At 44.7% G+C, this 26,848-nt stretch overlaps 1 protein-coding gene across 2 annotated transcripts; it reads right to left on the reverse strand.

The window, feature by feature from the left end:
* Nucleotides 1–18,154: 18,154 nt before the first annotated feature.
* LTBR (lymphotoxin beta receptor) lies at nucleotides 18,155–24,850 on the reverse strand. 2 transcript variants are annotated; one of them, XM_063093529.1, is made up of 11 exons: nucleotides 24,474–24,846; nucleotides 24,266–24,362; nucleotides 23,835–23,960; nucleotides 23,605–23,757; nucleotides 23,163–23,259; nucleotides 22,891–22,985; nucleotides 21,208–21,423; nucleotides 20,618–20,719; nucleotides 20,251–20,276; nucleotides 19,426–19,654; nucleotides 18,156–19,064 (listed from the first exon to the last, which is right to left on the reverse strand). In XM_063093529.1, exons 1-11 carry the CDS (start codon nucleotides 24,567–24,569, stop codon nucleotides 18,823–18,825), a joined length of 1,479 nt encoding a protein of 492 aa, XP_062949599.1. In that variant the 5' UTR covers nucleotides 24,570–24,846; the 3' UTR covers nucleotides 18,156–18,822. The 2 variants fall into 2 exon arrangements, with proteins under 2 accessions (XP_062949609.1, XP_062949599.1); XM_063093539.1 differs by lacking the exon at nucleotides 23,605–23,757 and having other exon boundaries at nucleotides 18,155–19,064; nucleotides 24,474–24,850.
* Between the last annotated feature and the right edge of the window lie 1,998 nt (nucleotides 24,851–26,848).

The raw sequence follows: 26,848 nt of genomic DNA on the forward strand, positions 1-26,848 counted from the left end.
AACTATTCGTGGTGAGCTCCTGTCTTACTATTCCAGCCAGTGTAGGATCCCAGACTAGCAGAGCTGGAGGGAACGAGTCTGGCTCTTGGGTTTACCCCCTAATTTTACAGATATGAGAACCACTGCTGAGGAAGCTAATTGACTTACTCTTTGTGACAACATTAAGAGAGAACCCAGGTCTCCTGGGTCCCAGTCCACAGCTGCGGAGCACTTACAGAGCAGACACATCTCAGGTGTGTAATACTGGTGTTGAACTGACTTTATACTTGACCATACCTTCAAAACTCAGCTTGCAGACTCTCAGCTGCTCTTCTCGTACCTTCTGCTTCCTCACAGTCCCTGCTCTCTTGCCCTTTCACTCTATGCAGACACCTGACTTCTTTCTTTTCTTTTCTTTTTTTACACTGACATTTAACTATATAAGTAATACATTCATATCTTCATCTTTACAGAAAATTAAACCAAAATTAAAACCCATCAATTACACTACCAGGTATTTGCACTAAGAATTCTTGCACATGCACCCGAGGAGATGTGTGCAAGAATGTTCAAGCACTACTGTCACAACAAAAGAAAAAGAAAGAAGGAAAAGAACAGCTGATTGAATAATAAATTGTAGTGCATTCACCCAGTGGAATATTCACACAGTTGAATACTTCAGAGGAATGACAATGAATGACCAGCAAACAGCCACGTACACTAATGTGGGTGCCTCAAAAACGTAATATTGCAGAACAATGTGAACATACTTAATGCCACTGAATTGTACACTTAAAAATTGTTAAAATGGTAAATTTTATGTGTATTTTACCACAATATAAGTAAATAAATAGATGAAGACGCATGAGTGAAAGAAGCAAGCCACAGAAAAGCACATGAGTGAGATTCCATGCATATAAGCTTCCAGAACAGGCAAAACTAGACAGTTTGTTGTTCAGGGGTGCACATCTAGATGGTGAGGGAGTGATGCACACAACCCAGAGCTGGGTCAGAGCTCCTAAGGTGCTGATAATGTCTTCATCTTAACATGAGTTTTCATATTGTTATATTTATGTACCATTTTATATATCTGATATAGTTCATGATAACAATTTTAAACTTTATTTAAAAAATTAGGGATGAAAATTATAAAAATATTGAACAATTATAGATGAGATTCAAGTTCTCTTTGATCAGTCTCCTCCCCACAGCTCCTCTTCAGAGGCAAGCACTGTTTCAGATTAGTGAGTATTCTTCCAGAAGTCTTTTAGACAAATAAATAAGTTATATGCATGTTTTTTACAATTAGTTTAGAGACACTCATGGCTAAAAAAGGGGAGGGATCCCCTCCCTGTTGGGCTGTACATTAATAAACAAATTCTTTTGTATAGCAGGGAATGAAAATTCAGGATCCCCAGAGACAGACACCTGTCAGCAAAAAATCAGACTTTTCCAGCAAAGTCCCTTTTATTTTCTACTTAAAGTGATATTAAATAATAATCGAATATTTTTCGCTCTGATTTTTCAACCCTTCTCCTGCTGAGGATCCTCTGCTCACATATTTTGGAACAAGGAAAAGCCTTGTCTTAGGAGAGGCAGAGGAAGCTCTGCATGTACAGCGTGTGGTCACTGCTTCTCCCTGGCAAGGGACTTGCCTGGCTCTTTTACACCCAAGAGACCGGCAGCGATGACATCTGATTTTAACTGTTCCTTTCTTATTTAGGGCATGGCAGGTTACTTCTTTTCTCTAAAGGAAACATTACACAAGGCTACAATAATTCTCCTAACACAAACCAAGAAATAAAGCCTAAGGAACAAATCACACACTGGTTCTCTCTACTCTGAAAAATTATCTCTGGGAAATGAAACAGCCCAAGTCTGGCAGTTCCCTGTTATTCTTGTGTTGCTTTTGAAAGTGCATCTCTATCCACATAAAGAAAGGGTTGTTAATTGGCCTCGTATCTCAGCCTATGAGGCAGAATTCTCCAAGGGCCTCAGGACACTTGTATTTTTGTTTTTGTTTTGTTTTTTCATAAATGATATGCAGTATATCCTAGGATTTGCTTTTTGTGTTTTCAGTCCAATAATGTATCTTGGACATAATTTCATTTTATACATGTAGAACTGCTCATTTTGTTAAATGGAGAATAGATGTGCAAGGGATTTTTAGCTACTCTCCTGTTCAGGAATACTTAACATTGTTCCCAATGTCGCTATTGCAAATGATGTTGCATAAACATCATATTCTTTGCCACGCATGTGGGAGTGTCTCTCTAGAATAAATACTGGGCATTGGAATCGCTGAGTCATAAGGAATGCACATTTTTCACTTTAATAGATACTGGCAAGTTGCCCTCCATTGTGGCTCTACCAGCTCACACTCCCACCAGCAGTGGGATGAGAGCGTGTATTTTCTCACATTCTGCCGACCTTTCACGTTAGCAAATCATTTTTGCCGATCTAATTGAAGGAAAATGCTGTCTCATTGTTGTTTCAGTGTGCATTCTCTAGTTACCGGTGAGACTGAGCATCTTTTTATGATCATTGGCTGTTTGTATTTCCACTTTAGTGAATAATGTCTTTTTATCCTTGTGTCACCATCAGTGTTCTGCAGTCCAACCTTGGCTCTTCCTCACAAAAATCTTGTCCTTGTGACCCAACCTGCAGGGCCTCTGCCAATCATGTGGATCCCTTCAGAAGTTTGCCATCTGCTCTGGGGGCTGAGAGTGGCCTCCTGTGGCAGGGGAGGTCTCTGCTGTCCCTCCCTTACAAACCTCAGGAGGCTTCGGACCTGCGGGGAGGGTGTATCCCTCACGTCATCTGTCACATGGGGCTTGTGCGACTTCTCACTTCTGCTTCAGCACTTGCTTCCTCCCAGCTCAGACTGAAGAGCTCCTTGGTGCACGCTGCCCTTTTCATAGAGATAAAATGAAGCATTTTAATCACTTAAAAATGTATGATTCAGTGGTTTTTAGTATATAGTATCACCATTGTCTAATTCCAGAACATTCCCTCTCCCCTAAAAGAAACCTTATAGGCAATAAGTCACTCCCAATTCTTTCCTCCCCCATCCCCTGGCAACCACTAATCTATTTTCTGTCCCTCTGGATTTGCTTATTTGCAACATTTCATACAACATGACCGTTTGTGTCTGGTTTCTTCACTTAGCATAAAGTCTTCAAGGTTCCTCAGTGTTGCAGCATGTGTCAGTACTTTGTTCCTTTCTGTGGCTGAATAATATTCCACTGTATGGATATATGCCTCATTTTGTTTATCCATTCATCAGTTGAGGGACATTTGTGTTGTTTCCACTTTTTGGCTGTTATGAGTAATGCTGCTGTCAACATTCATGTATAAGTTTTATGTGAACATGTGCTTTAAATTCTCTGAGGTGTATACCTATAGTGGAATTGCTGGGTCATATAGTAACTCTATGTTTAACTGTTTGAGGAACTGACAAACTTTTCCACAGCAGCTACACAGTTTTACATTTCCACCAGCAGTACATGAGGGTTCCAGTTTCTGTACATGCTGGCCAACATGTGTTAATTTCTGTTTAAGAAAGGTTTTAGCTACCCTTGTTGGTGTGAAGTGGTAACTCATTGTGGTTTTGATTTGCATTTCCCTAAGACTAATGATTGAACATCTTTTTATGTGCTTACTGGTCATTTGTGTATCTTCTTTGAAGAACTATCTATTCAAGTACTTTACCTATGTATAATCTGGATTATTTTTCTTTTTTATTGTTGAGTAATATATATATATATTGCTTATATATATGTTAATAATTATGTATGTATGTATGTATGTATTCTGGATACTAGACCCTATAAGATATGTGATTTGTGATTTTTAAATATTTTCTCCCATTCTGTGGATTGTTTTTTTACTTCCATGACAGTGTCCTTTGATGCACGAAAGTTTTAAATTTTGATGAAGTTCAATTTATCTGTTTTTTATGTTTTTGCTTGTGTTTTTGGTATTTAAGAAACCATTGCTTAATCCAAAGTCATACAGATTTTTTCCTATGTTTCCTTCTAAGTTTTATAGTTTTAACTCTTACATTTAGTTCTTTGATCTATTTTGAGTTTTAATTTTTATATGGCTTTAGACAGGGGTCCAACTTCATTCTTTTGCCTGTGAACACACAGTAGTCCAAGCACCACTTGTTGAAAAAACTGTATTTTTCACATTGAATGGGCTTGGCATTCTTTTTGAAATCAATTAACCAGAGATACATTGGTTGGTTTTTGGACTCTGAGTTCTCTTCCATTGATCTGTATGTCCATCCTGATGCCACTACGACAGTTTTGATTACTGTAGCTCTAGAGTAAGTTCTGTAATCAGGCAGTGTGTGTCCTCCAACTTTCTTCTTTTTAGAGATTGTTTTGGTTATTCTGTGTCCCTTGCATTTCCATAGGCAGTTGGAATCTTGATAGGGATTGCATTGGATCTGTAGATGAAATTGGAGAGTATTGCTATCTTAACAATATTAAGTCTTCCAATCCATGAACACAGATGTCTTTCTAGTTATTCTTTAATGTCTTTCAATGTTGTTTTGTAGTTTTCAACGTACAAGCCTTTCACTTTCTTTGTTAAATTTATTCCTAAGTTTTTATTCTTTTTGATGATATTGTGAATGGATTTTTTTTCCTAATATCATTTTAAAATTGTTTATTGCTCATGTAGCATGTTGACTTCTGAAGGAGGCAGTTGTTTTCTCCACGGAGTTGGAAGATGCTGCCTTGGTGTGTAGGTGTGTTGCTATGACACCCTGTGGGCTGTTGCTGGGGCTCTCCTGTGACTTATCTGAAGTCACAGATGGAGAGTTTGATTCTGTTACACAAAGAGAAACATGTCTGACTAATCTTTCCCATACTCCCTTTGCTTCTGATGGCCCCCTTGGCTGGGAGGGTGGGAGAGGAAGAGAGTGGGGTTGGTGGCAGGGGCCTCACTATTTCTCACAGCTGTTTCCTCGGACCCTTTGCTCCTGCAGGGTTTTGGGGACACCTCCCGAAGGGATAGGCACTCTCACAGTGCACGGGCTATAGCAGCCTTCTCTTTTACCCACAAGTCAATACTATGGGCATCTTACCCACAGAGGAATATTGAGGGTGACAGGCACAGGTAGGGGTCCTGGTGGCTGGTAGAGTCAGAGGAATCTGGGAGGGAGTATAAAAATCAGTTAGATGGCAAAAATCTGAAGGAGTGGAAGACCGTTCAAGGTAAATCTTTGCTGCCTGGACCACTCCCAAGGCTATCTCTCTGCTGGATCACTTGCTAGCTGGGTCAGTTGCTCAAACTCTGTGAGTCTGTCTTCACTGTAATATGAGGATGCTGATGCTTACCTAATAGGGTGGATGTGAGCAATTACGTCTGGTAACATGGGTGAATGCCCTGCACAGGGCTTGATACAGAATAGGTGCCAGTAAATGTTGGTTGGAGTATGAGTTGATCACCAGCTCCTTTCTTTCTTGACCATGGGTAAGGGCAGTGTGAGAGCTCAGGATTCCTGAAGTGGGGCAGAACTCCGAATGGGGGGGAAGAGTGAGGAAACCAGTAGGAGGAGGTATATGGGAGGGATAAGGAACAAATCTCACCTTTGTTCAGAGCAACCAACGGTAGCTTTAGGGTGGGCAGTGTGAACGCTTCTAGGGCTGAGGACACCCCATCACATTTTCATGCCAAAGGCTGGCTAGGGACAGCTACAAGAAACAGGGTGTTGCAAGTTTGTGTGTTTTGATATTTGAGGGCACAGATAAAAGGACTATTGTATAGTTACTGGACTTTTAAACAAATATTAGTTTATTAATCAATTAAAAAATCTAGTGTTCCTTATGCCTTTTAAGTTCAAATAACAAATGTTGTTATTATGAATCTAATAAGATTTGAAAATATTTTTGTTTTTCTTTAATTTCAACCTACAGATTTTGTTTTACTATTATAATATAGTAAAACGAAGACAATTATCTTCACTTTTTAAATTAAAATTTGGTTTACTCAAGTAAAACAATCTAATTTCTGTTAACAGTCAATTCCATTGTAAATATAGTCCATTGAATTCTCTTAAAAACTTTAAATTGCATATCTAAATTGAACATACGTGATTTTCTTTTTAAATACTTAGATACCAGACTGGATAGGCTTCTGACCCTAACAAGAAAAACCTTCCTAAATACTTAAATGCTTTTTGTAAGTCTAATAAATGTTTAGATATAGTGACTCTTGAGTTCCCTCAAACATTATAATTCTGTTTACAGTCAACATCTTTTACACCCTTCAACTTAGAATTATTTACTGAAAATCACTTACACATTTAAAATAGAATAATGGGGCTAATTTATAACTCTAATACGTCAAATTCTTCTAAGCATTACAAAAACTCTAAATCACATATACGGATTATCCCAACGATTACAACTTACTTGAAACTTAGCAGGAGTTTGAGTCTTATCATCATTTTTGATTTTTGTCATTTAAGGTTTGACTATGAGGTGGAACCACTATGAGTGGCATGGAATAAGGAACTTATTTGAGATTAGACCTGATGCAGTTGTGGAGCTGGTGAAGGAGTTTGTGGAAGCCCGTTGCCTCTGTGTCTGTGGTGGGCCTGAGGTCACTATATGTCAGGAGGAAACGCTGGCTGTGAAGTGCAGGAAGAGCAAGGACCAACTGGAACCTGTGTCTGTCCTTCACTACCTCTAGCCCTGATGACCAGGGTTGTCTGCAGAAGGACCTCCCGCGCTTTACCATGGAGCTGCACACATGCCTGGCCTAGCAGTTGGAGAAGTTGAAGGAGATCTGACAGGAGCTGGGAGAGCTGCAGGTCTGGCTGCCACCCATGAGGAAAAGGTGAACCAGCAGAGCAGAGACGACATGTGTGAGTTGCAGTGAGTGTAACAGCTGCTGCCTCAATTCTGCTTTTCTACCTTTCAAATCTTGCACACATTTCTCTTGTTCCCAACCCTAGCCCAGAGCCATACAGGGAGGAATTTCCAACAAATATGGTTTCATCTTAGCTAAGTTGAGATAGTACAAAACCACCATGTTAATTCCAAACCTTCCTGGAGTTGAAAGGACACCTGTCCACTAAAGGAAGAGTTTTACTATTTAAAGTGGACACCGTATGAGCATGGTCTGTGATTACCATCTCAGGAAGATTAAGTTGTCTATTTGCCAGAGATTTGAGGTGAGGATGCCAGATGTGGGGACGACATACTTCTAGGTGAGTCTTCTCGATTTAGTACACTAAGTTCCCTTAAATGTTTTAAACTGCATTTATAAATTTGGTGTTTCTGATTTTGTCTAAATTCGTACCCTTCTGGTTTTTGTTGTTGTTGTTGTTGTTGGCTAGTGGTTCTGGAGTCTATACCTTTCTGATTTGCAGCCTACCTTTTGGGTCCAAATTGCACTTTCACTAGAGAATCTGCAAGTCTGGAATCCCCACCTGAGCAGCAGCTACTCTTGGTAACTCTTCCTTTTGGCCTACCTGACTACCGGCTCCTTTCCTTTTTCTTCTGTCCAAGTGGGTCACAACTCTGTAGGTACTTTAATGACATCCTCTGGACATATACATACCCTCTGCAGGGCTCTTTTCACAACCCTGAGATCATGCTAATAACTCGGAGCACTAGACAGGACCCTGCAGGGCCTCAGGAGTCACTCCAGGGAATGGAGAACAAAAGCATGTGCTCCTTTCACCCAGGATCAGGATCTTACACATCGGGAAGAGATTTTCCCCAGGGAGGTCCAGGTCACCTCTAGGGAAGGCACTGAAGCCAGCAAGGGCCATACACAAACTCTGTACTGAAAGGAGCCGGTGAGGCCCTCTGGGGAATGGGTAGAAGGGCCTTGTGGGCCGATTGTATGACCAGGGGCTCCATGCTTTGGCTCACTGCCCCCAGAGACTCTCTGTTATCCAAAGTCACAGTTTGATTTATATGGAGGCAGGATGCTCTTTGTCCCATCTGTCTGGGCTTTGGATGCCCTCTTGTGGCAGAATAGTGACTTTTGGTTTTTAGAGAGTCACTCCCTCAGGAGCCCAATTCTGGCATCAAGGCCATTACTGTTAAAACAGAAGGGCAGAGGTGCCAGGCGTCTGGCATCCTCCCAGGGCCTTCCTGGGTCTGCAGGGCAAGCTGAGTTTCACTGAGTGCAAGGGATTTAGGAAAGCGCCTAAGGCAAGGCCACTGACGTGGGCATAGGAGTTCAGTCCAAAAACTCCTGTCTGTGGCTGTTGACGATCTGTCTTTAATATAATTCAAAAGAATGTGACAGAGCATTATCTGATCCTAAAAGCTCCTCCTGCACTTTCTAGCCTATTTTAGCCCAGATTCGAGACTAGCGTTTCTTACTTAGCTTTTTTGGGGAATCAAGGGGCTCTTTTGAGACTCTTAAGAAAAATGTTGGTCTTCCTTTAGAAAATGCACATGCATATGATACTGCGAATAAAACCTCAGGGAGTAAGTGGACTCTGGGGATCCAGGAACCCATATAGTTTGTAAAAGCCCCTATTATAGATCTCTTCTCCTGTTAGTTTCTCAGAAGCTCAATGCCCTCAAGTAGATTTGCTGCCTTCTTAGGAGGCTGACAATGTCCACTTAAGGACAAACTCTCTGGAGAGGGAGGGGGGACACAAGGTAAAATTTCTTCTCATGAGAGAAGTAACAGCTTCAAAGATGTGTAAAGAGATGCCTTGTATTGAGAAACAGACCTTCCTTTTGAAAATATCTGAGAAAGACAAATGGAGATGGGTAATTTACCTAATCTCAAAACAGAGATTGTCTCCAAATTGCCTAATCTGAGGGATCTGAATGAAGTGAAAGGTGAGCCACTCTCTGGAAGGATTTCCTGAAGCAGTTCCTCTTAATCTGTGTTTTTTGTTGATTGCAGATGGTCTGCAATGTCTCTGAAAGTTTCCAGAGGCAAGGCAAAATATTTACAAGATTCCCAAAACTCACGCTGACCTGCTTCTAGAAGAAAACTTAAACAAATTAACCCAGGTTCCTTTAAGACACACCTTTACAGGGATTTTCTTTTGGTTAGGTGCTATTAATTTGCTCAACAAATATTTACTTAACACATATTAGAAAAGAGAATTTTAGATCTGTCAGGAACTTACGGCATCTCTTACTGTGATTCCTTCACTCTAAGACAAGCAGCATGAGAACCAGAGAGGTGAACTGTAACTCACTCATTCATTCATTCAACAGGTTTATTGATCACTTCCTAGGTGTCAGGAAACAGGCTTTTGTATGAGGAATAAAAGAGGAAAAAACACTGAGAATAGTCAAGTGAGGTAAGAGGTTTGTAGAGAAACAACCACAATTCAATGAAGAGAATTGTTTTAATAGAGGCTATTCAAAAAGCAGAAGCAGCTTAGGAGAAAAATTAACTAAATCTGCTAGGGTATCTGAAGATTACTTCACAGAGGAGGTAGCATTTGAGCTGGGGCTTGACAGATGAGTAGGGGTTTGCTAGGTGGGCTAGCTGTGTTTATTCCAGGCTGTGGAAATGGTATGGCAGATTGATCGATGCAATGTGGTGCCAGGCAAAAGAAAGAAAAGAAAGAAAGGAACGGTCTTAATATCCAACAGTAAAAGATTAGGTAAGTATATTATCTTGTAAATGATGCTACTAAAATAATGTTTTAAAGTATATTATTAATATGGGAAAAATTAATATCATTATTGAATGGTATAAGCAGATTAAACCACATGCTGAATATTACTGTTTTTGTAAGTATGTAGAAGAATTTATACTTGGTAGGACATAATAGTGATTAACTTAAAGAGATGTGATGTTGGGTGACTTTTATACTCTTTGCTAAGCTGAATCTTCTAATTTTTTCCTATGATGAATAGGTCTTACCTATGCAACAACAACAAATAAAGTCATAACAGAGTAATTACAAAGAGTTTCTGTCTTGTCCTGGAATATAAGATGGGGATACCTTTTAGAATTAAATAAGATAAAGCATTAAAACATCCAGCACTGGACCTGGCATATAGTTAAGCATCATTAAATATTAGTTACTGATGCTACTGTGATAACAACCGCAATATCAACTACCCCTACTACTCTACTAGTACTATTACAACAACAATACTACTACCACACCATGACTATGGCTACAATTACTATTACTGTCTGTGGTTCAGAGGCAGGGCTTGAAACCATGGAAGGGACAGTTTGGGGCTGTGATTTTGGTGTTCAAGACTCAGTCCAAGATAAGAGGCTTTGCTCCAGCAACAACATTTGGGTGGGAGGCAGAGTTAGGGACTAGACACTCAGTTATCAGGTCGACACCTGGTCTTGTGATGCCTGGGATCCGTGTCTCCACTTTAGATCCAGTTGTCCTTGGTTTGAAGGCCTGGGCATGGGGGGAGGGTTGCAGAGGCTGGGGAATCCTTGGAGAATTTCACTAATCCTATTATTGCCATGAAGACCCAGTCACCCTTGCCTTTGTCCATATTTCATGTGAACACATAATGACTGAGAATCCTACTCCTCTTTTGAGTGCAACTCAGTGAAATTCTTGCCCATCAGAAAAGGAGATCACCCTGACCCTTTTAATCACTTCCATCCAAGCTTTTATCCACCTATGGTTTCTCCTTCCAAAGCCAGATCTTATCTAATCTCACCATCACTTTCCAAGTCTGAAATCAGTTGGTGTTGCCCTCTGGAACTTCCTCTTCCAAAATTATCTCCACTGTGAGTTATTGGACCACTCCATAATATCTTAGCCCAACTCAGCTAAATCCAACCACTTTTGGCTAATTGATTTAACAGTAGGATCCCTAAATCTTAACACGCCAAAGAAATTATTGTGCATTTTTTTTTGCCTGTGATAATGTTTTCTAGAAAGATTTGCTATGTGGCAGGATGTAGAAGCACCTGAAAAAGGCTTGATTTTTTTTTTAATATTAAGAAGCTAACATTTGTTTTGAAGTATAATTTACGTAAAACACATAGATATTAAGTGTATAGTTTGATGAATTTTGACAATTGTATACACCCATGTAACTACCATTCCAATCAAGTTATAGAATATTTCTGTCATCCCAGGAAATTCCCTTGGGCCCCTTTCCAATCTATCTCCCCCACCCCACCAAATATAACCACTATTCTAATTTTTATCACCATAGATTAGTTTTGCCTGTTCTAGAATTTCATGTAAATGGAATCATTATTTTTATCTGACTTCTTTTGCTTAACATAATGTTTTTGAGATTCATCCAGGTCATATCCTGTACCCATAGTTAATTCCTACAGGTTACTACAGTGGGATATAGTAGGTTACCACTGTATGAATATACCACAATTAGTTTATCCATTCAACTGTTGATGGACATTTGGGTTGTTTCCAGTTTTTCTCTATTATGAATAAAACATCTGTGAACATTCTTATATAATATTTTGGATATTTTTTTATTTCTCTTGGATGAGTGGAATTGCTTGGTCATAGGGTAGGTACATATTTAGCCTTATAAGAAACTCCTGAAGGGTTTTCCAAAGTAGTTATAATGTTTTAAACTTATACCAGCAGTTTATGAGAGTTCCAGTTGTTCCACATCCTGGCTAATATTTGGTGGTGTTGCCAAATGGACCTCTCTGTCCATTGTGCAAGGATGGGTGCAAATGCAGGTGTATTTGTAAATTTGAAAATTTTAGTTTTTTGGTGAAGATGAGTGCCAGGTCATCTGTTGAGAACAAGAGGATAAGGTAGGACATGGAAGTCTGAATAGAGGAGGAATGAATGGTCATTGCATTGAGGGAAGGAAGAGGTTGGCCAGAAGGTTGTAGCAGGATAACCAGGCAGTGTTCAGGGCCAAGTGGTGACCACAAACTTGAAGTAACAATATACGCTGATGTGTGAGACTGCCCAGTGGTACCCAGACATCCAGTTGCACACATGGAGAAGGAAATAGTTCACTTCATCCGGGATTGGGATGTCTCCAAAAAGGTATGATTAAAGTTCAGAGGGGTAAGGGAGTATACAGTATCAACAAAAGAGTGGCAAAAATAGTGGACTGTAGGATGCAAGATGGACAGAAAGAGAAGTGAAAATGGAAGGAGCTGATGGCTGAAAATGAAGTAGAGGAGGCAGTGGACTGCAGTCCTGACTGGAGAACAGGTGGAGTGGAGCAGTTGAGCAAGAACTGGAGGTTGTGGTCAGAGTTCCACATCTATAAAGTGGAGGAAATAACAGAGTTGTGATGCGGGTTAGATGTGACAGAACATGCACTTCATAAACTGTGGAACACTATACCAGTGCTGGTTTGTTTCTTCACTAGACTGTCAGCTTCTTGAAGGTAGGGATCATGTCTCAGATATTCCTGTCCTTAGCGTAGTGCCTGATGCCTAAAAGGTGCTTGTGAGTCTGAGTGTTAGAAGGAAGAAGAAATGAACTGATTTCCCTTTAAGATTTTGGCTCTGTGAGAATTTTCTGGACTCTCTAATCCAAAACGTAGCTAGTCCTTCAATATTCTTGTACACAGGATATTGTGTCAAGACACTTGAACACAGAACAAATCATTGCCCACAAATTGGAGAGACTGACTGGCAAATACAGAGAACCACAGCTCACAGAGCAGAAACCCATCAGCTGAAACCTCTGTGGGAACCAATGAGGGGTAGGGAAACCTGAACTGTAATTGAGAAATTGCTGGGCTCAGTGGACAAGACTGAGGATAAAAACTCCAGGCCCCTCACGCCTGGGTCCCCCATACTTTTGTGTTTTACCTCCAGGAGCTCTACCAGGTTCTCATAGGGAATACTGGAGAAAAATCCCCTCCTGTTTCTGGCAAGGGGAGGGAAAAAGGAAGCATTTTGAAATACACCAGAGCATTCTGTTCTTCCTAACAAGATATGCCCTCAGGAGAAACCATTTAGCCAGAGCCTAACCTGCTGGAGTTTTATCACAGCCTAACTGACCCAGGGGAAGGAAATAAGCAACCCCAGAAGACTCTAGCCTTCATTGTAGAGGAAGAGAAAGACCCACCCAGCTCCAGCCCCCTCGAGCCATTCTGTCCCACCAAAGGGGGAAAAGCTGGGAAGCACTGGTGAAGGTCACAGTCCAGGGGCACAGGCTCCCCCCAGACTGAGACCTAATCATAGGACTATAGAAGTCCCCTCCCCAACACTGTAATGCCACATTAATAAAGGCCTACTTACAGTAGTTCCTTTTACTGAGTACATGATGCCTGGCTATCAAGAAAAAATTACAAGGCATACTAACGCATAAAACCAGAGTTTGAAGGGACAGAACAAGCATTAGAACCAGACTCAGATATGGCAGGGATGTTGATATTATTAGACTGGGAATGTTAAACAATCATAATTAATGTGCTAAGGGCTACAATGGATAAAGTAGACAGCGTGCAAGAACAAATGGGCAGGGCTGGCCCGTGGCTCACTTGGGAGAGTGTGGTGTTGATAACACCAAGGCCACTGGTTTGGATCCCTATATAGGGATGGCTCGTTAGCTCTCATGGGAGAGTGTGGTGCTGAGAATACAAAGCCAAGGGTTAAGATCCCCTTATTGGTCATCTTTTATTAAAAACAAAAAAGAACCAATGGGCAATGTAACCAGAGTGATGGAAATTCTAAGAATCCAGAACAAATGCTAGAGATTAAAAACACTGTAACAGAAATGAAGAATGCCTTTGATGGGCTCATTAGTGGAGTGGATATGGCTAAGGAAAGAAGCTCTGAGCTGAAAGATATCTCAATAGGAACCTCCATATCTGAAAAGCAAACAGAAAGTAGACTGAAAATATAGAACAGAATATCCAAGAACTGTGAATCAACTATAAAAGGTGTTGTTACACTTTCATATGTATAATGGTAATTGCAGAAGGAGAAGTAAGAGAAAAAAGGAATAGAAGAAATATTTGAAACAATAATGACTGAGAATTTCCCTAAATTAATGTCAGACACCAAACCACAGATCCAGGAAGCTAAGACAACACCAAGCAGAATAAATGCCAAAGAACTACTCCTAGGTATAAAATTTTTGAACTACAGTAAATTAAAGATAAAGGAAAAATCCTGAAAGAAGCCAGAGGGGAAAAACACCTTACCTACAGAGGAGCAAAGATAAGAATTACATCCAACTTCTCAGAAACCATGCAAGCAAGAAGAGAGTGGAGTAAAATATTTTAAAACATTGAGAGAAAAAACCATAATAAAGACTTTCTCAGACAAACAGAAATTGAAGGAATTTGTTGCCAGGAGACCTGACTTGAAGGAAATATTTTTAAAAAGTTCTTTAGAGAGAAGGAAAATGGAGGGCCGGCCTGTGGCTCACTTGGGAGAGTGTGGTGCTGACAAGACCAAGTCAAGGATTAAGATCCCCTTACCAGTCATCTTTAAAAATAAAAACAGAGAAGGAAAATGGTATAGGTCAGAAAAGAAAAGCATTGGGGAATGCACAAGAGAACATAAAGTGAAAACTTTTATTTTTCTTATGCTTAATTGATGTAACAGATAACAGTCTGTTCAAAATAATAGCAATAGATAAATAGGAAGATATATGAACAGTTAGTGGAAAATAAATCACAAATATCTCTTTAATATGTGAAAATGTTCACTTACAATGAAATGAAAAACTTCATTCACAATAAGAAATGCAAATGCAAATTACACTAGATAACATTTACTTATCTTTCAGATTGGTAAAGATCAAAATGTTTGATAACATACCGAGGTTTGTGTTTGTGTATCGAAATAGACACTCTTGTAAACATTTTTTCTTTTTCTTTATGGCCCCTGGCCAATAAAGGCACCTGAACCCATGACCTTGGCATTATAAGGCTGTGCTCTAACCAACTGAGCTAACCGGTCAGCCTTGGAAATGGACACTCTTAAAAATTGCTGATGGTCAGTCTCTGTGGAGGGCAATTTGTCAATATTTATCAAAACAAAATGTATTACCCTTTGACTCAGCAATTTTATTTCTAGCCAATTTTTATAGCAGTACTCCCACATGTGCAAAATGACATAGGTTATTCTTGTAAAATTGTTTGTGACGGTATAGATTGGAAATGAATTAAGAGTCCTTGAAAGGGATCTAGTTTTTAGATGGTAAGCCATGTAATAGAATACTACATAGATATAAAAATTAATAAGAAAGTTTTTTTTGCTACTGATATGGAATTATGACCAAGTTGTTTTGATTTTTTTTCTTATTATTTTGGCCAAGCTGTTTTGATAAATGAAAGAGGCAAGGGGAAGACTTTACATTTGTGTATCCTATCATTTATGGAAACAAAGGAAGAAAGGAATGTAATTGTATATATTTGCTTGAATATGCATAACTTACCTCTGGAAAAGTATTAGCAACAGTAACATTGGTTGCTTTCGTGGAGGGGACCTGATGGTTGACGGATAGGAGTGAAAGAGAGACAGTTCACTGTTCACTCTTTGATATTTTTTGACTTTTGAGCCAGGTGAATGGTGGATAAATTACCCATCCAAAAGAAGAGAAAATAGATGAAATTAAAACTAAAAAGGAAAAGAAACCTGACTTACTGTGATTCACACAAACGGGGAGATGCTTTTCTCTCTCAGAAGAAGAAACCCAGGAGTGGGTGCTTACTGACTGTCGGCTCAGGTGCTTGGTGATGCCTCAAGAACCAGGTTCTTTCTCTTCTTCCAGGTCCTCTGAGGATTGGCTTTTTATCTCCATGGCTGTTTCCTCGTGATGGTGAGATGACTGCCACAACTCAGGCATGATGTCCTCACACAAAATATCCCCCAAACAAAAAATAAGGGTCCAGGAAAGCCAACATCTCTCTCCTGATGATGCTTTTTGTGCTGGGAAGGAAGACTTCCCTGTGCATGTTATTGTACAGTGGTAAAGATGAATGGGTTTATTGGCTGCTAGGATTGGGGGAAGAGCCTCCCCTGGTGATATCCTGGAATCTCTGCCCTAGTACAGAAATGGAGTTCTGTTCCTAGGAAAGCTGCAGAAGTCTGTTGGGTAGGCGGCAGAGAGAATCTGCCACAGTTGTCTATGTAAACAGCTCCATCTTTTGAAAAGGGAAATTCTTGATTACCCCAGGACGACATACCCTCACATCTCCCCCTGCTACCACTGTCCGCCCTCTTGCATCTACTTTTCTTTTGGATGATAGCCTTAGCCTCCTCACTGGTGTCCCAGCACCCATGCGGACATTGGTCAAACTGTTGGCTTTCTCCTCCACGTGCTGTAGGACTGGGGTTCTCAAAAAGAGCATGTGAAGGACTAGCTGGGTTCAGACTCAGTTATCCCATTATCAACTACTGTTATATCCTGTTCCATCTTTGAAGACCACAATCAAGAAACTGTCTTCATGGATTTCATGTCAGCTTTCCATTCTAGACAGGAACTCCCCTCAATGTGGAGCATGTTCTGTTGAAGTGTCTTGGATACTGTATTGACTCAGCACTGGCAGAATAAGCACGGGCACTGCTATGGGTTAAATCGTGTCCCTCCAAAATTCCTATGTTGAAGTCCTAACTCCTAGTACCTCAGGTTGTGACTGTATTTGGAGACGGGGTTTTTAAAGATTAGGACACACACATGCACAAAGGGAAAACCATGTGAAGACATGGGAGAAGGCAGCCATCTGCAGGCCATGGGGAGAGGCTCAGAAGAAACCAACCTCAGGGCTTGCTGGGTAGCTCAGTTGGTTAGAGGGCTTCCTTATAACACTCAAGGGCATGGGTTCAAATCCCAGCGCCAGCCACCAGAAAAAAAGAAACAAAAAAAATAAGCCATCTTGCTTCACATCTTTGGTCTCTGACTTCCAGCCTCTAGAACTGTGAGAAAATAAATTTCTGTGCTTTAAACCCCTAATTTGTGGCACTTTGTTATGGCAGCCCTAGCCAATCAATATTGGCAGATATAATCCTAAACCTGAATGGTGTCACATAGAGCTGTGTCTTAGCACCATTTGTTTAAAAATGTTCTCCTCCTTTTATTTTGTTGGAAAATGTGTAAAATCTGTATTTTATCTAAACACATTGGAATGATTATTAAGGATTCATGTTGTCTGACTCCAGCATACTGCAGGAGTGGGAGGATTTAACTGTAATGTTACTTACTTCTTAAAAAAAGAAGTTGGGTCTAATACTTTCACAGTCAACCTTAAATAACCCATCCACTAAGTTGGATCAGACAACTCCTGGGGTATGTGTTTTGCAGCTTCACCACCTTGATGAATCCCAGCAACAGAGTTCCTACCATCAGATCCATGACGGGGCCTTTTATGGCAGGAGCAGTCAGCTGCGGCAGCTCCCCTGACAAGTTGCAATTGTCTCCACCAGGCAGCATGGTAGATAATTCTGGGGACCCAAACATTTACTAATAGAGGGCCTTAAAGATTTATAGTTCTCTGTGGGAAAAAATAAAATAAGACAAAAAAAACCCAGAAAAAGTAAAAGTCATGAGTGCTCCTTCTGAACTCAAAGGAGGCTGGCCTAGATTTCCGTTCACCAACAGAATGTGAACTTGCCCTCTCATGTTTTTTTTTTTTGGGGGGGGGGTGGTTGGTACAGGAATCAAAACCTGGACCTTGGTATTATCAGCACCATGCTCTTACCAACTGAGCTAACCGGCCAGCTCACACATGTTTAAAGCACACATCCTTTCCTTCAACCAACCTTGCAGAACACTTTTCACTTTGCATGGTGGCCGGACATTTGAGAGTTGACAGAGATGTAACACCTGTGGAACACTCAAGAGATCTGATTATTTGAGAAAGGCAGCCCATTCTACCCATTCAAAGAGTTTCTGGAAGGGTGTGGTATATGGACTTTTTTTTTTTAACCTTAGGCTTTTAGGGCCAGACTAACTGGGGGCAAATCCCAGCTCTGCCATTTGCAGCTGAATTGGGCAAGTTACTCTGTGCCTTGGTTTCCTCATTTGTTAAATAGTAATAAAATCTATCTCATGGGGTTGTGATGAGGATTAAGTAAGTCGGTATAGGAAAGCATCTAGAACACTGCCCAGCATGTTGTTAGCTGTCGCTGGCTGATGTTATCATGACCTGACTACGCATGCCAGTCCCTCATGGAAATACCATGGTGGGATTATATTGTAATGTCTTGACCTTTGCCTTTGACACTGTTCCAGTGAAATAGTATTTTTATATAAATCTCAAGAAAATACATTATCTTGGTCTCAATCTCCTCTTTATTTGCATGTGGTTACAAGTTATAAATACACTCACCATTCTCCTCCCCTTCTAAAACTCTCCCCCGTACTTGTAACCCTCCCCAGCCCCCCAGCTGTATTGCCTCCCTTCGCTCTCCTCCAGGAGGTGAGGAGAGAGATGGTCTCCATATCACTTCGTCTTCATATAGGGTCTACCTCAGTCCGTGTGAAGTGTGGACCCTCAAAGGGTCTCTGAAGCTTGGGGATGAGCACCTCAAATCCTTCAGAAGTCCTGGTGATGTTCTTGCAAGTGACCGTGTAGCTGGCTCCCTTCTGTGCCATGCTTAGGGTGCAGAGTGCCATGGTGGGCCACAGTTAGCATCGTATGCCCTGTCCGTGCCTGATGCTGAGCTGGCGCAGCCCCAGTGGGCAGGTGGGTCTGGAATAAGGTCTCTGGCTTGCCCAGGCAGTGGCGAGAGTCCTGTGGAGGGCACTGTACCCAGCCTGTGCCAAGTCCTGCTCTCAGAGAGGTGTCTGAGGTCCTGTCCTTTAGGGCTCTGCCTCTCAGGGCCCTACCCAGGCCCTGTGAATCCTGTGTGGGTGGGGCAGCCTCAGGGGAGAGGGTGCTCTCTGCCACCCTTCTCCTTGCTTTTCCCAGACACCATCAGTCATGGGTGACGAACTGGCTCCTTGGGCCTCTGTTAGCAGGTGGAGTGCCCCAGTGTCTCTGTCTCAGCCAGGTGCCAAGCTTTGCCATCTTCCTGGTAGGGTGTAGAGAGCCCAGGAGGGTGAGGGGCACCTTCCTCAGGAATGGGGTATGAAGGCTCTGGGGGAGCTGGGGGGTCTCCAAGGCCCTGTGCTCCCCCTAGTACTGGCCCATTGTAGATGTAGATGTTGCCAGTGACAGTCACAGACCCACCAGTGACATGAATGCCATTGGTACCTGTGGGAAGGGAGGCAGAGTGAGGGGGCTGAGGGAGCACTGCTGAGGAATGAAGGCCCCCAACATCGGACCCACTGGTCCTGAATTCTCCCAGCCTTCTGCCAGCCTTTTGCCCTTTCTGCCTGTCCCCTCGCCCATTTGCCACTGGTTCCTTGAGCTCTGTGTTCGTTTCTCTGATTCTGGGTTGTTTAGTTTCTTACCTTCTCTCTAGCTGTGACTCTTGCTGTCTGTTGGAGTTTCTGTCTTGCCTCTGCTTCAGTCTTTTTGTTTCTTCTGGTCCATGCTCTCTCTCCCTCCTCAGCAGCCCTCCCTCCCCATCCTGCCCACACTCCCTTCTCCCTGCCACCTGCCCCAGGCTCACCGTGGGCCACCTGGCCCTGTTCCCCAGGCTCGGGCTCCAGCTCCCTGGTCTGGCCCAGAGGACTCTGCTGTTGTAGCACCTCGTCCTCCAAATCTAGGGTCGCCGGGAGCCTGGCAGAGGCTGGGGACGTGTCTCTGGAGATGGGCAGAAGTGGCACTACCAGGTCAGGGAAATACGGGTTGGCCATCGGAGGCTGCCAGCTTGCAGCAACTGCATTTGATTCCTCTCCCTGCAGGAGAGAGATAGAGAACCAGCCAATGATGAGGCCACAGACCCCCCTCTTTCTTTAATTCCCACAGTCTGTTCCATGTGTTGGCAGCTCACTGCCCACCTCTGCCCCTCACCGTGCCCATGCCTAAGGGTCTTTGCACTGATGTCCCCTCTTCCTGCAGCACTTTCCCCCGATGGCCGCACTGCTGGCTCCCTCGCTTTTCAGCTTTCTGCTCAAATATCAGCTTATCAGAGAGACCTTCCCTATCCATTCTAGAATAACATGCCCCCATCCTTTGCCTCCGTCACTCACTGTCCCCTTCCCTGCTTTATTCTTCCTCCACTGGCATGTAAACTCCAGGAGGGTAGGTACTGTTTTGCTCGGTGCCTAAAACAGTGCCTGGCTCATTCCCTGCTTTATTCTTCCTCCACTGGCATGTAAACTCCAGGAGGGTAGGTACTGTTTTGCTTGGTGCCTAAAACAGTGCCTGGCTCATGGCATGCTCAACAAATTATTAGCTGAGGGAATGAGTGAGTGCTGAAGCCTGCACACTCCCGGCCTTGTTGCTCATCACCTCTGTCCCTCCTTGCTGCCTTCTCTGCCTCCCCCATTACCTCTGGACGCCGCTTGAGCAGGAATCCTGCAATGCAAAATGAAATGGGTGTAGGGCCTCCAGCAAGCCTCGGACCACCGGCTTCTCACCCTCCACACCCCGCCATAATGTGTTGCTGCCCACCTTTGGGTCCCAGAAGGAACAGGCTACTGAAAGCCTTTTCTCCAGCCTCAGAATGAGGGGCTGGATGAAGATAATGATGTCTACGCCACGTTGGGGGCAGGAACTGGGAGTCTTGTGGGTAGGGGGGGCAGAAGGGTCTGCACTGGAGAAGTTGAATATTCCTCCCCTCACCCCTGCCACCAACCCATCCAGGTGGGGACGGAGGGCCCAGCCTGCCTCTGTGCCAACATCCGGCTCCTTCCTACCCAGCTTTCTGCAGAGAGAGGGGTGGCTCTTCCAGGCAAAAATGGTGGCGAGGAGCAGAAAGGAGAGCAGTGGCAGCAGGATGACCGGCATCAGCACAGTTCCTGCCAGGACAGCAGACAGGAGGGACAGTGTTGACTCCGAGAACAGCAGAGGGAAAGGGAGTTAAGGGGGAGCTTTCCAGTTCTCTGACAACCCAGACAGAAAAAAGGGGAGCAACTTTTTCCCTGCTAGCCATACTGCAGTTCCTAAAGGCAAAATGAGAGAAACTTCCCTTGGCTTACAGAGAAGGGGAACTAAGTTGGGCTTGGGCTAGACCTCCTGACAGCCCAGGGAGTCTCTGTCATGGATGGAGATGTTCTGGGGGTGGGGCAGGTGTCCTCTGGCTCAGACATTGGGATTGGTGCAGTCTCATGGGTGAAGGTGGGAGCTTGGGCAGTTGGTTTTCAAGGGCTGGAAGTAGGGGTGGGAGGCAATAGGGGAGAGTGGGGCTTGGGGTTGTCAACAGACTACAGGATAGAGTCACATTTCTGTGGACTGGGCCATCTTACAGAGGGGCCACTGCAGGGGAGCTGGGATCGCCACTCTGTACCTGTGGGAGTGTAGGCGAATCTCACTTCTGAACTCTGCCTATGGCCACCAGGGACGGTAGGGGTTGTGAGTTCTCCACCCCCTTGCTCAGGGCAGGTTCCAGGCAAGGAGTTTGGTTTCTCCAGCTCTGATCTGCAGCGGTGGATAATTTCTATCTCTCTATGGGCCTCAGTACCGCCATCAGTAGCATGGAGTCTATAGTGCCCATCAACTATGCCTGCAGAAGGCCAGGAGGACATGGACATTTGTGTATTGGGAGTTTTGCCCTTTCTGACCCACCTAATCCATGGCCTAAGGGGATACGGAATGGGAGGCATGAGAAGAAATTGGACTAGGAGTCTGGACACCTGGGTTCCTGCCCAGAGGTGTGACTTTTAAGTCATTTCACCTCTTTGCGCATCATATATGAAATGAGGAGGTTAGCTTTCACACTCTAAAATTCCAACTCTAAAATGCAAGTCATATTTGATACATAGTTAAAGATTAATGAAGACACAGAAAAATATTTATAATATATTGTTGAATGAAAAATCAGACTATAAAACATGAAAAGTACTCTACTTTTAGTAAAAAAAATTATATTATATTATATTATATTATAGGCATGCATAGAAAAATGTCTGGGAGGATATATACTAAAATATTAAGAGTGAATGTGCTTGGTGATGGCTCTGTGGGTAAGTTTTAGTTTTGCTTATCTGAATTTTCTAATTTCTATTGTGTGCATGCATTATGCCATGAGCTTTGGAGTAAGAAAGACCCGAGTCGAGGCCTTAACACCAGTTACCACCTGGATGATCTTGGGCAAGACACTTAACCTCTTCAGGCCTCCTTTTCCTCATCCAGCCAGTGAGGAAAGTAATAGAACCTACTTCACTGGATCATGAAGAGGATTAAATGAGTTTGTGAATGTAAATTGTTTACAGAGTGCTTGACACACTAGCTCTTAATAAATGGAAGCTATAATTGTAAATATTTGGTAATTTAAAAAAGTTAATAAACTCTCTGCCAATTAGTAACCAATACAGTCATTAGAAACATCTTGTAATCATAGACCAGGCTTGGAAACCAATTGGTTCACAGAAAAAACCAAGAAAGAGTCAAAGGCGGGATCATCTCTGCAACAATGAAAGTATGTAATCCAATAAAGAGGTGTTCAGTCCAGTAAATGGATCATACCATGTGCAAAATGATGAAAGTAATGTCAGTTACAATCACATCTCAGCATGGGAGTGTTTCTTGGCATATTATACAAGGGCACTTCAAAAAGTTTGTGGAAAAATGTAATTAAGAGATAAGACAAATCCTTCCATGATCTTTTTGAAAACCTTGAGCATATAACTTAAAAAGTGTGTATGAGTGTGTGTGTGTGAGATTGTGTATGAGTGTGTGTGAGTGTGACTAAGTGAGAGCGTGTGAGAGTATGAGCGTGAGTGTGGGTGTGACTGTGAGTGTGTGAGAGTAAGTGTGAGCATGTGTGTGTGTGAGTGTGTATGTGTGTGTGTGTGTGAGTGTGTGAGTGTGTGAATAAACAAGCCTGGGGCTACTCCAATTTCTCTTTAAGGAACATTCTTTCTTGTCCCCATTCTGGAGGGAAATGATATATCTTTCCCCACTTGTTAAGATGGGGGGATTAAGGCATTTCCCCAGACTCCCCGTTGTGTACCTCAGCCTTGTGCCTCACCTGGCATCTCAGTTGGCAGATCTGATCGGTTTCTGCAGCTTGTGTCAGACTGGGCGGTGCCTGGAGCTGCCTCCACCAGGCCCTGGTCCTCACACCTGCAGAGGAAAGAGAGGGCTAGGACCTTTAATGCTGCCATCTGCCAGTGCCCCCTCTCAAGTGGGCATATGGGGCTGGAAGTGGCGAGGCGAGCCCATGGAGTCAAGAATGGCTGGGGGTTGTTAGCAGCTGGGGCTTCTTGGGGAGTGGAAGGAGCAGGGGTGGGGTTCACTCACCTGGTGTGGGGCTGGCAGCGGGCGGTGGGGGAGGAGTTGTTCTGGAAGTGCCCTGCCTTGCAGGGGATGCAGTTGTTGTTAGCCTCCCCAGCTTCATCTGGCAAGAGAAAGGCAGGCCGGCCAGGGTGAATGGGCAAAAGGGATCCCACCGGATGGCTCCTTCTTGCCCACCACCCCTTTCTGTAGCTCTCACCTTTCCCAAGCTCTGCTTTGCTTCCTACCATTTTGCCCAAGTTTCTCCAGTGCTGAGAGGAGCCCCTACCTGTGCCCCCGCACCTGTCCCAATTCCATTTCTCTGTAGGCCCCCTCTGAACCTTTTGCACAGAATGAAAAGACAACTACATGGGGGGTCAACATGGACACAGTACCATGCTCCCTGCCCCCACTCAAGATCACCTATTCCCAGCTTCCTTTTCACCCTCTGCCCCCAGTGACTTCTGACCTTTGACCTCCACTTCGGTGCCAGGCGGGCAGTCAGAAAGTGGCTCACAGTGCTCACACTCAGTGGCCCAAGAGGCGCAGAACATTCCTGGCTGGCAGTGGCACTGGGTTTTCTGTTTGTTAGTGCAAGGCGCGATCTCCCTGAAGCCCATCACTGGTGGGGAGACGGGAGGGCTCAGGGAGGGGCTGCACGCCAGAAGACCCCAGCGCCCCCAGGCACATTCCACTCACCTGGGTCACAGCGGCGGCACAGCTGGCAGGTGGGGAGGTGGTTCCAGTACTCGTTGTAAGAATTTTCGGCGCATGTGGTGCAAACTGTGTCCTGGCTGCGGCTACACTCAGCTGAGACATAGGTGCCTAGAATGTGAGTGGGACAGTAGGGGTGTCAGGGAACAGGGTTCCACCCTCACTTCTGCCAGTTGCTGTGCGTGTGACCCCGGGTCTGTCCCTACCGCGCCCCCCATGGCTCTCCAGCTACCCCTCTGTGAAGAGGGTGGATCTCGGTGCCTGCACATGGCTGATGGCCAGTGTCTCTGACTCTGTCTCTGCCTGCTAGTTTTCCTGGGGGACAGTGTCCACCTTCCCTCAGAGGCAGCAAAGGGGCTGGAGCCCCCTGTAGGCCACCTCCTTGTCCCAGGCTTCCTCCGGTCATTGCCTCTTACCTGGGGGGCAGCGGGAGCAGCAGACCCGATGCTTGGGCTCGTAGTACTTCTTTTCCTTGTCCCAGCAGGTTTGGTTCTCGGAGCGGTATGGGGGCACCTTCAAGGGGAGAATTAGTTAGGGGTCAGCATGGGAGGGCAGAGGGACTGGAGAGAGCGCTGCTCAGACCTCTTTTCCCTACATTCGCACCCCCCACTGGGCCCCCCGTACCAGCTGGGGCTGGGATGCTGCCAGGAGCCCGTAGAGGCCCAGCGCCAGTGGCCCCCAGGCCAGGCCGCGGGGAGAGGCGGCCCAATGCAGGCGCATGGCGGTCACTCTGCCAGTCGACCAGATGGCTGGAGGCCTGGGGGGAAGGTGGGAGTCCCGGACGTCCTGGGCAGCGATTGCGGCAGCTTCCCAAGCCCCGTTGCTGGGACAGGACGCGGGGCTGATGTGCCCCCCGGGGCCGGGAGCGGCCGGGCCTGGCCTCCAGGGCTCCAGCCGCCAGGCTCAGGAAGTGGGAGTGGAGCGGGCGGGGACAGGGAGCGCTGGGAGCTGGGGGCGGCCTGTCGCAATCGCAGCAGTCGCATCAGGGAAGAGGAACAGGCTTGACTGCCTCGATGAGGAGGGGAGGGGGGCCGGGAAAGCACGTGAGGGCAGCAGGGCCGGAACTGGGCCTCCTCCCTTCTTCTTTGGAAGCCTGACCGGGAGAAGAGGGCTGTGGGGACAGGCCAGGCCCCGCTGGAAGGGAAGGGCAGCAGAGCCAGTAGATGGCTAGGACAGAGCTGACCAGGGAACAGATGGAGCTCGAGAAAGAGCAGCAGACAGCAGGGTGCCAGATCCGCTAAACACTGAAAGAGCACTGAACGGACACCCGCAGACAGCCAGCACATGTGGAATCGGGGACCCAGAAGTCCCAGTTGGCAGATGCCTGGGTTCCTGCCCTAACACCAGCTTTTTAAGAAAAGCTACAAGAGCTGGCCCTTCACCCTCTTGACCTAATCCATTCCACATACCACTGGGCACAGGTTCTCTATAAGACACTTGTGAGGGTACATGGGCCCTGTTCCCCTGTCCTTAGAGAACCCCCATTCTAGGGGGTGATGGGCAGGATGTGCGGACTGGACTCCTGAAGAGTAGGGGTAGGCTGGCTGGAGGTGGGCAGCCACAGTCCTCAGCTCCAACTTCCTCAACCGTGAGCCTTTGAAACCCTCTGAACTGGACAGTCCAGCCCCTCACCTTAAGAGTGAAGGAGACTGAGGCTCAGGGTGCCATGTCAAGGAGACCAGGATTCCAGGGAGGCTTAGTCTGGTCCCTGCCCCCTTTCTTCCCACCATCTCCCTTCAGCTCCTCGGCAGCCCCACAGAGCTGTTTGCAGTGGCCCCTTTATGCCTGGCTCTCTGGTCTCCATGTTTCTGTGTCCCTGGCTAACTCCCATCTGTCCTTGAGGATTCAGTCAGGCTCTGGGAAACATCCCCTACCCCAGGCTACCCCCACCCAATGAAGACTGCTCTCTGTAAGCTGCTCTTATTTGCTTCCCCACCAGGCTGTGAGCTCTGCAATGATCTGGACTGAATCCTTAGGCCTCCGTTCTCAGTGCTCAGCCCGGAGTCTGGCACATACCACACACCTAATACATATTTATGGAATAAATGAATGAGGTCCACATCATACAGTCAGTCCATGGCAGAACCAGCTTGGAGTCCAGGTTTCCTGTTTCTAGGTCCCAGCTCATTTCAGCAACCATGCTGCCTCCTTGTGACTTAGGGGTGTCTCCCTTGGGCTGGGGGGCTAAGCTTCTCTGGTCACCTGGGCACTGTCCCTCTCCTTGAATAACTGTGGCTAGCACTCATTCTTACCCTGGTTGGACTGATGGCTGGACAGGCTCTTGGTGGAGATGTGCTGGTGCAGGAGTGAGTCTGGGGAGGACAGGTCTCAGAAGAGTGGGGAGACTTGCCTGATCTTTAGACATTTCACTCTGTGAGGCTGTCTCTCCCCACTTGGTGCAGGCGCAGGACCTGCATTCTGTTTCAGCTGTATGTACGGGTGGTCCAAGGCTGCCCAGAAAGGGAAGAAATATCAGAAGGGCAGCACTGCTCAGGGCTGCTGCTCTCTCCAGGTCAAGGGAGCTGGGGCTGGGACTGGACTCATCACTGAGCCCTTAAACACATAAAGGAATGTGTGTGTGTCAGCCTTAGAGCCTTTTTTCCCCCTTCTTTTTACTGTTTCTTATGGCAATCTCTCACAAAACCTGATATGCAAAAGGAGAGAAAATAATATTGGGAGCCTCATATACTCATTACCCAGCTTAAATTCATGGCGAGTCTTATTTCCTCCATATACCCCCTTCCCCCACCAATAAACACACTCATCTAATCCCCACTGATTATTTTGAAGCAAATCCCAGACATCACGTTATACTATTTTCAAATACTTCAGGATTTTACTCTGAAAGACAGGGACTCTTTTTCTTTTAATTGAGGTATAGCAGACGTACAATGAAGTTCATAAAGCACACTAGTCTCATGTATACAGATGAGTGAATTTTCACTTTGGTACATTCTTGTGTATCCTCCCTAGAACATTTCTTGCACTACAAAAAGTCG

The sequence above is a fragment of the Cynocephalus volans genome, chromosome 1 (assembly GCF_027409185.1).
Source record: "Cynocephalus volans isolate mCynVol1 chromosome 1, mCynVol1.pri, whole genome shotgun sequence".
Lineage (NCBI taxonomy): Eukaryota > Metazoa > Chordata > Mammalia > Dermoptera > Cynocephalidae > Cynocephalus > Cynocephalus volans.

What these genes read in the sequence shown, in the direction of transcription:
- LTBR (XM_063093529.1), bottom strand. Translation starts at nt 24,569, where the DNA reads ATGCGCCTGCATTGGGCCGCCTCTCCCCGCGGCCTGGCCTGGGGGCCA. An exon ending in CACCGAAGTGGAGGTCAAAG is followed by an intron (nt 23,260 to 23,604) that starts GTCAGAAGTCAC and finishes TTCTCTTGCCAG; the next exon opens with ATGAAGCTGGGGAGGCTAAC. An exon ending in CGCTGCCAGCCCCACACCAG is followed by an intron (nt 22,986 to 23,162) that starts GTGAGTGAACCC and finishes TTTCCTCTGCAG; the next exon opens with GTGTGAGGACCAGGGCCTGG.